Raw genomic sequence first — 12,512 nt, forward strand, 5'->3', positions numbered from 1 at the left:
GGCGGGTGGTGGTAATTTGGCCCAATTATATAAATGGGTTCAAAGCAGTGAAATTATATTGATCCCCTTGTTTAGTTTTCTCTCTGGGTTACACTTGTTCTGGGGATAAATGCTTCCCTGGTACCTCATCAAGTTGCCATTATTCACGTGGAACTATTCAAAGAAGCTTTGGTTTATTTTTTGACTCCCTTTCTCTGGGTATGCATTGAGTAGAATTACTGGATTATAACCATGGGTGATAACCTTATATTTAAGCCAGCCATTGCAGGGTCCCTAGTAGATCCTCACTGGCTGTCAAATAGGCAGTACATCAGCAAACATAATCTTTTTTGGACAGACTTGGAGTGGGAGTGGACTGCATTGAAGTGTACATTACAAAATATCTGTGAATTAGTTTCTCATTTTGTGCTTCCTCTTGTTTTAGGACGTCTTCTACCATTTCATTGCTGCAGTGTTTTATTTAAGTTGTGCTGTACTGGAGGCTAGTGACACAAGATTTCGTTTTATCTTTCTGAATCAAGTGCTCAAAATCAACATTGCTGCTTCAGTAAGTCTCTGTTTTGTTGTGCAGTTTTTTTTTAATGCTGCATACCTGCTTAATGAGTAATCAAAATAGACTTTTTTCATCCATAGAATTAGTAATGCCAAACAGCAAAATAATAATAATGAACAAGATGGTTTAATGAGAACAACGCAGGAGTAGGGTGTCTGAAACTTTGAGGTGTCAACTTGGAGAAGCCATAAAACAACAAGGGCATACTATAGACAGCTTAGTAATCATCTAACCAAAAGATCAAACCAAGGCTGGGCAGCGGTGCCAAATCCAGTTATAAATGGCAGATGGATAAGAACTGATAGGAATCCCGTGAGCATGTCCAGTCTCAGTGGTAGTGGATCTCTGCACTTGAGTGTGAAAGACAAAGTTTAGCACTTGCACTGTCCATTGGCAGAACTGCAGCAGGGGTGATCCATCTTGACCTCCTCTTAAGGGGAGCGGGGAGGCACCCCAACATAACTTGTCATGTTTCATCCAGTTTGTTTAATTCCACATTGAAATGGCTTGGGGCACAGGGTCCATGATGAAGTGTTACAAGGTTTGTCTTGGAACTAGCCACTAGTTGTACTGGAACAGCTTGGCTAGAAATTGTCAAGAGTGTGGTGCTGGAAAAGCACAACAAGTCAGGCAGCATCCGAGGAGCAGGAAAATCAACATTTCGGGCAAAGGCCTTCATCAGGAATGAGGCTGGGTGCCTCGGGGATGGAGAGATAAATAGGATTGGGAGGAGCTGGGGGGAAGGTAGCTGAGTGCAATATGTGGATGGAGGTGGGGTTAAAGCTGATAGTTCGGAGGGGAGGCTAGAGCAGATAGGTGGGAAGGAAGATGGACAGGTGAGGCAGGTCATATGGGTGATGCTGAGCTGCAAGGTTTGAACTAGGATAAGGTAGGGGAGGGGAAATAAGGAAACTGGTGAAATCCACATTGATGCTATAGGGTTGGAGTGTCCCGAAGCTGAAGATGAGGCGTTCTTTTTCCAGGCGTCGGGTGGTAAAGGAGTGGCAATGGAGGAAGCCCAGGCCCTGCATGTCCTTGGCGGAGTGGGAGGGGGAGTTGAAGTGTTTGGCCATGGGGGTGTGGGGTTTGTTAATGCGGTTGGCTGGAGATGTTCTCTGAAACTCTCTGCAGGTAGAGGTTAGGGGAATTGTGGAAAAATTGCGTGGGTATATCCTGGTCACATATGTTGCCAAGTATAGTCCAGCCAGTCTAATGCTCCCTTTTGTTTAATCAGTTGCATCAAGCTATGGACAGAGTAAAGTGATGGAAGGACTCATTGACAGCACTATCTCTCAGTATTTCTTCATCAATAGCTACCTCATCAATGCCCAGTTTGATCCTGCCATGATTGCTTTGACTGCAGATCATGCTTCAGCCTTACTCAATCTGGTTCAGTGACTACCCTGGACATCAAAGATGACACTTGACAGATTTTTAATACTCGGAATCTTGCAGCATCTATGGAGAGAAACTGGGCCAAAGGAGCCCTGCCTGGAGTTTCTTCTGGCATGAAGGAAGATGAAGTTTTGGGTTACAAATAGGCCAATAATCTCAACTCCAGCTCAAGTCTACAAGAGCTCCTCAGGGCAGCTGTTTTCTAATCTACCCGATCAAGGATGCATTATTACATACCTCTGGGGCAGGTGGAACTTGAAATCAGGGCTCCTAACCCAGAGAGTGAGACACTATCTCTGCAACACACTCCCAGTTCCTCAGTATAGTGTTCCAGACTATCTTGACAACTATTTTCAGCTTTTTGAGTAGAATCCCCACGGTGTGGAAACAGGCCCTTTGGCCCAACAAGTTCACACCGACCCTCCGAAGAGCAACCCGCCTAGACCCATTCCCCGACCCTATACTTACGCCTGACTAATGCACCTGGAATGCACTATGGGCAATTTTAGCATGGCCAATTCCCCTAACCTGCACATCTTTGGAGTGTGGGACAAAACCAGAGCACCCAGAGGTAGCCCACACAGACACGAGGTGTATGTGCAAACTCCACACAGAGAGTTGCCTGAGGCAGGAATTGAACCCAGGTCCCTGGCGCTGTGAGGCAGCAGTGCTAACCACTGAGCCATCGTGCCGCCCCAGCAAAAAGTACATTTGTTGTATTCATTCAGGGGATTTTGATATCACTGGCCAGCCAGCATTTATTGCCAATCTTTTAATGGCCAGAAAGCAATCAAGCACATCGCTGTTGGTTTGGAGTCCCTTGTAGGCCAGACCAGGTGGGGACAACAGACTTCCTTCCCTAAAGGACACCAGTGAACCAGATGGGTTTTTTTCTGACAATTGGCAGTGGTTTCATGGTCATTAGATTCTTTATTTCCAGATTATTATTGAATTCAAATTCCACCATCTGAGTAGGGTTCAAGGCCAGGTTCCCAGAATGTTCCTAGGTCTCTGGATGACTGGTCTAGTGCTAATGCCACCAGGCCATCGCCTACCCTTAAGTTGCGTCATCAGTCATCCTTGCCTTTTTGAGATCAGATGTGTGGGGATCTTCATTGGTGATTGCACAGTAGTCCATTCTATTTCAGTAGCTTGCATACAGCAAGACCTGAATGTTATGACTAGAGCTGATATCTAGCACGAATGCTACTTGCCAGTCAATGATTATCTTAAACAATGTCATCTCCATGTTCAGTCACAGTGCCTCACTAAATCCTCACCAACATACTGGTGGATCAGAATTGAACAAACCGGACTGAATAAACCACAAAGGTTTGGAATTCAGTGGTGAATAACTTATCTCTTGATTCTTCTGTAAACTTCTGCCTTTTTTTGTAGATGATGGATACATCAAAAATGTGAAGGAATAAGCTCTGCTTGCTTTAGATGAGTTCAGCTCTGACAACACCCATAAAAACTTGATAGCATCGAGGGCAGCTCTCTTGATGTCACCACATCATCATACACTCGCTCCCTTCACCACTGCAGTGTACTGCAGTGGCATCTGTGAAACCCATGGCCCACATAAAAGTACAAGGGCAAAGGGCTCTAAAGCCAAAAATAGCTGGAGAAACTCAGCAAATCTAGAAGCACCTCTAGACAGAAAGCAGCCTATGTTTTGGGTCAAGTATGAATCTTCAGAAGATGGGTCACCATACCTGAAACATTGTCTCGATTATAGTGGTGCTGGAAAAGCGCAGCAGGTTAGGCAGCATCCGAGGAGCAGGAAAATCGATGTTTTGGACAAAAGCCCTGAAATATTGCCTGCTTTCTCTCCACAGATGCTGTCTGACCTGCTGAGATTTTACAGCAATTTGTTTTTGCTTCATTTCCTGCATGAGCAGTTCTGTTTTTGGACAAAAGGCACATGTGAACACCGCCATCTTTGCCCCTCTAAGACCTATATCATCCTGACTTGCGACGATATTACTGTTCTAATTGTCTGGGAGGTTAAGCTCTCCCCAGTTGTACAGTTGATGGATGTATAGAGAGAGGCTGTTCACTGGGGTAATAAATGCTGACTTTTCCAGTGAAACCCATATCCCCAAGAAGGAATAAAATAAAATAGTTTATCCATTAAAGATCATGAGCCAAGCATGTGATATTCAAGGCACGATTTATTCTATTCACACCCCACTTTGTGGCACCAGTCTTAACTATGGCATGGAGAAGCCTTATTATAAGGTTAATGATTCCTTTCTGTTACAAATGTGAACTATTCAAATAACATATTCCTTATTTTGTTACTTGGCTTTAGATCCTAAATGCTAGAGTTAAGAGGATTTTACAAAAAATCACTCCAGGGATTTGGGCGTCATTGACAATGCCAGCACTTAACCACTCTCTGGACAGTTGGTGATAATGGGTTAGCCACATTGCTGTTTGTCTGTAGTCAGGTTTTCGCCAGATCAGACTGACTGACCTTTTGTGAACCAGGTGGGGGTGTTTGTGATGATCAGCATTGGTCAAATGGCCACCAATGGGCAAGTGTTTTGCTCCAGGTTTTTGTCCTTAATTCAAGTAGCACTTTCTGCCATAGTGGGATCGAACCCGTGAACATCAGCCCTGATTACAAGTCAGTGATTATCACCATGACCCCCCAATTTAAACAAACTAAGTTTTGATCGCAAAAATCTGCTGTACGCAATGTTCTTGCCATCACTCTTAAAGCGCTAACTTTCATTAGGGCACCATTCCAAAGTTGCCTCGTCCTGTTTTTTTTTTGAGCTTGGGTTCCACTCATTCACTTGGAATCTCTCTAGGCTGGTGTTGGTTTTTTATCTGTTTCCCTAGACCAGGGCTGAACCCAATGTCGCAGTTCAATTGTTTCGGTAACTGAATGGGCAAACTCCACACAGGAGAGTGATCGATCCGTTGTCTGCTTTGTGGCTCATTTGTTCAAGATTGGGTGGCACCCTCTCGCCTGAGGACTGAACTATTTTCAGTGCCTTTCTTTTGCAGTTTGTTGTTTTTTTTGCCCCTGCTGATTCAGCTGAAAGATTAGCTTATTCGGATTGATTATTGGGGACACTCGCCTGGGAGCCTGTGATGCTGCAAGTTATGGGTACAACCTTTACTGCCATTGCAAATAGCCTTCTATTGAGACTAATGTTCCACAATTGGTTTGATTTTAAAAGACTGCCAAGGAAGGATGATGGCCTCATGTAATTGGAGGCTCAACCAACAGTCCAAAATCCTGGAGGTGATGGGGATCTGCTCTGGTAGAAAGGAAAGTCTGAGGTGTGTGTCTCTGTTTGTGCCAATGTTCAGAGCAGAGGGGAAATCTCCTCTCGCTGATCTGTTTTGGCTCCATCACAACCTTGCCTGCTGGCAGCCTGGGCTCTTGCACCTACCAGGAAACTACTCCAAAGTCCGGAATATTGACACTAAATCTTTCCCTCTGTCTCTTTGCTTATTGGCTACCTACCAGTATCAGATAGGTAGCCATTTCTGTTCATCTGCATTCAGTAAGCTCCCATTGGGAACCTGGCAGTTCGATGAGAGGGGGCAACAGGTCAAAGATTCCACACTACATGTCTGGCACCATTTGGGATAATGATGGCTAAAATTTGGAACCCTGGATGAGCTATAATCTATTTTGTTTTTGAGTGGATACAATTGCAGAACCTTTACTGTCATTTGAGCACATCGTTGCCAATACATCGAGTGAATGGTGTTCAGTGCAGAACACTGGTTTACTTAGTCAGAGATGAAAACAATTGCCCTAATTTTTTTTTTTGCCATTAGTAATGGCCCCAAGTGAGAGGGTAGGGAGCATTAACTGAGCCCACCTCTCCTTTAGGTTAGATTCCCTACAATGTGGAAACAGGCCATTCGGCCCCTCCAACCGTCTGAATAGTAACCCACCCAGACCCATTTCCCTCTAACTAATGCATCTGACACTATGGGGCAATTTAGCTTGGCCAATTCACCCGACCTGTACATCTTTGGACTGTGGGAGGAAACTGGAGGACCCTGAGGAAACCCACTCAGACACGTGTAGAATGTGCAAACTCCACGCAGACATCGCCTGAGGCTGGAATCGAATCTGGGTCCCTGGCACTGAGACTGCAGTGCTAACCACTGAGCCACCCTTGCTCTGACATTTCATCTTCGGTCACAAGGGCTGGTGGAATAATGATGGTTAAAAGCTGGAACCCTGGATGAGCTACACCTGTTTTAGTTTTGAGTAGATTGACTGCCATTCTACTACACAGTTACCAATACATTGAGTAATCAAGAAAGTTAATCGGACGTTATACTTTATCATATGGGGATTTGAAATGGTAATGTTATAGAAGCAGATCATTGGCTTACTAGACTAATGCCTGTAACAAGAGGATTGCCTTAAAGACTGGGTTGGACTGTATCCTCTGGAGCTTGGCGACTGATGGCTGAATTGAAATGTATACAACCATGAGGGGATTTGACCAGGTGATGTTAAATATTTCCTCCTGAGAGAATCCAAAAGCAGCCACTCTGTAAAGTAAGGGGATGCCCACCCACAATAGTTGAGAAGGTCACTTTTCTTTCCATCCAAGGGTTGAGATTCCTTCAAATTCCCTGCTGCAAAAGGCAGTGGGTGTGGAAACTTTTTAAGGCAGATGTAACTTTTTGATTACAAAGAGAATTGAAGATTGTCAGGAAGGTAGAGTTGTGATTTTAACTAGATAAGTCATGACCTTATCGAATGGTGGTCCAGATCTGACCTGGCAAGGGACCTACTCTTGTTCCTTTTCATAGTTTTTAAAAAAAAAAATTAGCTAAGGGAGCCGGAATTCAAGCTGGCATCAGCCTGATCTGAGGCTTGGCAGCTTATTGGGTAAACTACTTGTCTCTATTCTTAAGTAGTGAGCTGTATTCACCATACTCTATGACTCTATGATGTCGAGATGAAGAATGGAACATAGTTTGTGCCATTTGAAGTGTGAATTTTGATCTAATTTGCAAGTTAATAACTTTTTATAATAAACACTTGTCTCTCACTGTTTCAGGTCTTTGCATTTGTGGCCACCTTACTTTATACGATACATGCGGTAATGTCAATACTGAGATGGAAGAACTCCTCATGAATGCCAGGACAAGAAGCAAATGTCATTGAATCAGAAGATTTACTCCTTCCCAAACTTACTGATGTTGTTCTTTCCTTATTGTTGTTTTACATCAATTCTCATTGCAACTGGTAACTATCATATTTACACATAACCATGATGCACAGAGGAGCTAACAATACCTTGAAATGTATTTAATATTTAAAGGTTGGAGTACTGAAAGCTCCAAAGGACTGTGGCAGTCTGGAACTCCTTCCATGAAGTAAATCAAGCTTTAGTCTCAAACTAAATTTTAGATTTGTGTTTTTGGGGTAAGGGTATTTTAAAGGCTCCAGAATGAAGTCAGGTTGATGGTTTAAGCTATAGATACAGGTCATCCATGACCTAATTGATGGACAAGCTGAACCTCTGTTCCCTTATCCCGTGGTCAGCTCTATATTTTTATGCCAATGTTTACTGAACCATTTGAAGGACTGAGACCCTGCAAGCAGATAATTTTTATTTTAAAACAAGTGGATCCAGAATCTTTAATCACATGGAGAATTTCTCTCGGGTTACAAATTGAGTGAGTGGATAATTCTCTTACCTCACGCATGTGTTGGGTGGGGGAAGGAAGCTGTGTTTTTTTTCTAAACCAAGAAAAATGGGGGGGCAATGTCGGGCTAACTTGGGAGGAAAAATAAGGGAGATGAGTCACAATCCCAGAAAGGAACATGTTGGTCTTCTGCTCTACTTTAAATAGAATCTATAATGCTGCTTGAGTGCTATGAAATTCACTCCATCCAAATTCTCCTCTTCTTGTTGAATATTTTATACAGCAGTTTGTTTCAAAACTCATTTTGAGTCATTTATCCTTTCATTTATAGTAATCCTCACATTTCTGATTTTTCAAAAAATCAGTGGGTCTAATTTGTTTGAATCTCAATTTAAAATTTTGCCATTTTGTACTTTGGTATTTTGGCTGCAATATTATTTTACTTTATTGATGCTCTTTTTAAAAGCCTTGCTGTTGACTGTATAAAGCAACTTTGTGGTTTTTACCTCGTTTAATTTTCCTGTGAAATAAATGTATTGTTAAACATTTGGTTATTTTACCTGCTCTTCCACAATGGTTTAGTTTGAAATATTTTTAAAAATAAAATTCAGCTTCTATGGCCTCAAGTATTCAAGTGATTCAAAGTATTTAAAATCAAAGAACGTTCTTTTCTAAAAAAAATTTAATGTAGGCCACATTTGCCACCACTTTGTGTATAGCAACATCCAACATAGGATGTTGCTTACTTAACCAGATTTGATTGGAGTCCGCATGTTAATATCATCCCATTCCATCAATTCAAACTCTTCAGCTATAGCCAGCACCAACCCTATTTGGATGGAAGGGAAAACAATATGGAGTGGTCAGAAACCCCTGAAGTTAACCTGTAGCTCACAAAATGAAGATGCATTGTGGTTGATTTGGCTGCTGGCAGTCATGCAGCAAGGAGGCTTGAGTGACTGTTACTTGGGAGATTTGGCACATAGGCCTTTATAGTTGCACAGGAACAGATGCCAGCCTCCTGATTGACTTCACCCTCCGGTCTGTAGAGATGTAGCTAGTGAGGCGGTTGTTATAGTGGCTTTAATGTCTCAAAACTCTTGATTTGGAGAGGGTCCCATTAGGTTGGAAGAAAGCAAGTGTAGCTCAATTAGTCAACTAGGTTGGGAGGCAGAAAGTGGGAAACTAAAACTGGTAAAGAGGGTGCAAGGCTAAAGGCCATATTGATAGGTTAAGTGATTTGGCGAATGGATGATGAGATGGGAAAATGTGAAATCTAGGTGTTCTTGTACATCAGTCAATGAAAGCAAGCATGCAGGTACAGCAGGCGGTAAAGAAATGGGATGCTGGCCTTCATAACAAGAGGAATTGAGTATAGGAGCAAAAAGGTCCTTCTGCAGCTGTACAGGGCCCTGTTGAGACTGCACCTGGAGTATTGTGTGCAGTTTTTGGTCTCCAAATTTAAGGAGGGACATTTTGGCTATTGAGGGAATGCAGCGTAGGTTCTTCGCTGTCCACTACACCTCCAATTTTAGTGTCATCTGCAATCTTGCTAACTATACCTCCTATGTTCACAACCAAATCATTTATATTAATGACGAAAAGTAGTGGATCCAGCACCGATCCTTGTGGCACTCCACTGGTCACAGGCCTCCAGTCTGAAAAGCAACCCTCCACCTTTAAGCCAGTTCTGTATCCCAATGGCTAGTTCTCCCTGTATTCCATGAGTTCTAACCTTGCTAACCAGTCTCCTTGAAAAGATTGTGCAAGCTGAGCTCTTGAATATCTTTAAAGCAGAGGTAGATAGTTTCTTGGAGAGAGTGAGGACTGCAGATGCTGGAGATCAGAGTTGAAGAGTGGAAAAGCACAGCAGGTCAGGCAAAATCCGAGGAGCAGGAGAGTTGACGTTTTGAGTATGAGCTCTTCATCACGAATGAATGTAGATAATTTCTTATTAAGCGGTGGGGATGGTAAAAGTGGAAATGTGGATTTGAGGTTACAGTCAGATCAGCCATGACCTTATTTAATGGCTGGGTAAAAACGCCCTTATATTTCGGGCTTTATTGAATTCACGTGTCACAAGCTGCCATGTTGAGATTTGAGCCTGTGTTTCCATCATTCATTTGAACCCTGGGCTGGAATTTATGTTGCTAGTCGAGTAACATACTATCACACCACCATCTCCTTCTATGCTGTCTCCAGGCAGCATGCCCACTCATGATCCTGTGTCGGGAGAATCTGATTTGCAGAAGTCAGTAAAAAGTCATTTAGCCTCTTTTTAGGACCTTTAAAGCTTTCAAACAATCGTGGAATTTGAGCTTCAGGCAAAAGAACCCAGCCTTCAACTATCAATAAGTCATTGACGATTGCTTGAAATGGCCATGTGTTCAATTGACCACTTCAAAAATTCAGCAACATTCCTGAGTACATTCCAAATTCATAAGTTCCCTCCAAACCACTTACCATCTTGACATCGATATATATCATAGCTGCTTCACTGTCGTTGGGACAAAATCCTGGAAACCCTCCCCGTTACATTGTGGGCATCAAATCAACTGCATCTCATTACGCCTTCAAAAGGCAATTAGGGATAAATACTGGCCCAGTCAGTGATGCACATATCTCATGAGTGAAGTAAAACATAAAGCTGTGGGGTGTTGTAAGGGGAGGTGGTGCAGGGGGAATGTCCTTCAGATTATATTAGATTACATTAGATTACATTACAGTGTGGAAACAGGCCCTTTATCTCATGAGTGAAGTAAAACATAAAGCTGTGGGGTGTTGTAAGGGGAGGTGGTGCAGGGGGAATGTCCTTCAGATTACATTAGATTAGATTACATTACAGTGTGGAAACAGGCCCTTCGGCCCAACAAGTCCACACCGACCCGCCGAAGCGAAATCCTGGAAACCCACCCCTACATTTAACCCTTACCTAACACTACGGGCAATTTAGCATGGCCAATTCACCTGACCCTGCACATCTTTGGATTGTGGGAGGAAACCGGAGCACCCGGAGGAAACCCACGCAGACACGGGGAGAATGTGCAAACTCCACACACAGTCAGTCGCCTGAGGCGGGAATTGAACCCGGGTCTCCGGCGCTGTGAGGCAGCAGTACTAACCACTGTGCCACCGTGCCGCCCACGTTCAGTTGCTAAACATGTATTCTCATCTCCTGCAGCTTGCTGAAACTTCCCTTAATATTCAAGGCAAAAGTGACCAAAGTCTTCCTGTTTGAATACATCAACTCAGATGTACCTGCAAAGGATGTTTCTTCTTGTGGGAGAGAATCTGAAAGGAGAGGCTGACTGAAGATAGAGATGGATTCTTTCCCACTCAGAGGGTCACAAGTCTTTGGAATGCTCTTCCTAAAAAAAAAACAGGTGCTGCAGGATCTTTGAATATGTTTAAGGCAAAGGGGATAGATATTTGGTCAGCAATAATGGGGGTGCTAGGCAAGGTTATTGCTGGTGTTGAGATGATCAAATTGAGATTTGTTTCTATTTATTCACAAGATGTGGGCATCACTGTCTAGGCCAGCATTTATTACCCATCCCTAATTGCTCAGAGGACACTAAACAGTCAAGCACATTGCTCTGGATCTGGGGTCATGTAGAAGTCAGACCAAATAAAGACAGAGGATGTTCTACCTGTTATGATGGTGTAAAGGTGTACTCTACCTTTAAGAAAGTTGAAAAGCTAGCAAGGACTGACAAAACACAGAGAGTCCTGAACAAGGTAACAATGTAACACTTGGTCGAAACATATAGTTGCAGATGAGTTGCCAGGAAACAAAAACAAAATTCAAATTTGGACAATCAGTTTAAATTATGCCCCAAAATCTAATCAAATTTGAATTTAGTATTTTGATGACATTAAAACCAATAGGAACAATCCAATGTTTTGAGGTATAAAACTGGACATTTTGAACTGTTAGAGGGAGAACTGTCAAGGATAGTTGAATCCACAAATATAGATTGCTAGCTGAAGAGCACTCTGACAGTACCTGTCTATAAGAAGTTTGCACAGCATAACATTGAAACTGACCAAGAGAAAATCTACAGAGGAAAATCTACAAAGGAGAATCGACAAAGCTGAGTGGTTTTTGAAATATGATTTTTGTTTGTAAATCTTAATCAGGATTTTATCAGACCAGTATTGTAGAGTGGGAGGTAAAAGAGAGGTTTAAGAGAAAGGAATTGTAAGTCATTGTTGGTTTTAATATTCTCTGTTGGACTTAAAGAATAGAATTGTTAATTTTTGCTTTAAATAGTGACCTCTGGGATAGTTCTTTGCCTCTAGAATTTTAACAGATTATGGTGTGAGTTGAGCTTCTTTTTGTTAAATTAGCAGAGGGTTTACCCTATGTCATAACATACCCGAAAGGGAATTTGTGAATGGAATGGGCTTTGCTTGACAATCACAACAGTTTTATGGTCATGGTTAGACTTTTAATTCCAGATTTTGTGCTTAACAGATTCAACCACCACTGTCTGCTTTGGTGGGATTCGAACCCAGGTAAAGCCCACATCCTGGGATTGAATTTGAAGAAGTTGCTCTTTGTGTGAGGGAGGTCAATACTTCAGCCATCCTTTGAATGAAGAACTTTTTTCTCACTTCTCTCCTGACTGGCTTGCCTCTGATCTTAAGACCATAAGGCCATAAGACATAGGAGCGGAAGTAAGGCCATTCGGCCCATCGAGTCCACTCCGCCATTCAATCATGGCTGATGGGCATTTCAACTCCACTTACCCGTAATCTCCCCGTAGCCCTTAATTCCTTGTGACATCAAGAATTTATCAATCTCTGTCTTGAAGACATTTAGCGTCCCAGTCTCCACTGCACTCTGTGGCAATGAATTCCACAGGCCCACCACTGTCTGGCTGAAGAAATGTCTCCGCATTTCTGTTCTGAATTT

At 42.7% G+C, this 12,512-nt stretch overlaps 1 protein-coding gene across 1 annotated transcript in view; it reads left to right on the forward strand.

Moving 5' to 3' along the window:
- The window catches only part of LOC122540055 (myelin and lymphocyte protein-like), a 22,824-nt gene extending 14,609 nt beyond the window's left edge, over nt 1-8,215 (forward strand). The window contains exons 3-4 of the mRNA XM_043675392.1: nt 425-547; nt 7,003-8,215. Coding sequence (XP_043531327.1) covers nt 425-547; nt 7,003-7,080 — 201 coding nt within the window. The 3' untranslated portion in view covers nt 7,081-8,215. The remainder of the gene's footprint in view (nt 1-424; nt 548-7,002) is intronic.
- The last annotated feature ends 4,297 nt before the right edge of the window (nt 8,216-12,512 follow it).

This window comes from Chiloscyllium plagiosum, chromosome 3 (assembly GCF_004010195.1).
Source record: "Chiloscyllium plagiosum isolate BGI_BamShark_2017 chromosome 3, ASM401019v2, whole genome shotgun sequence".
In the NCBI taxonomy this organism is placed as follows: Eukaryota; Metazoa; Chordata; class Chondrichthyes; order Orectolobiformes; family Hemiscylliidae; genus Chiloscyllium; species Chiloscyllium plagiosum.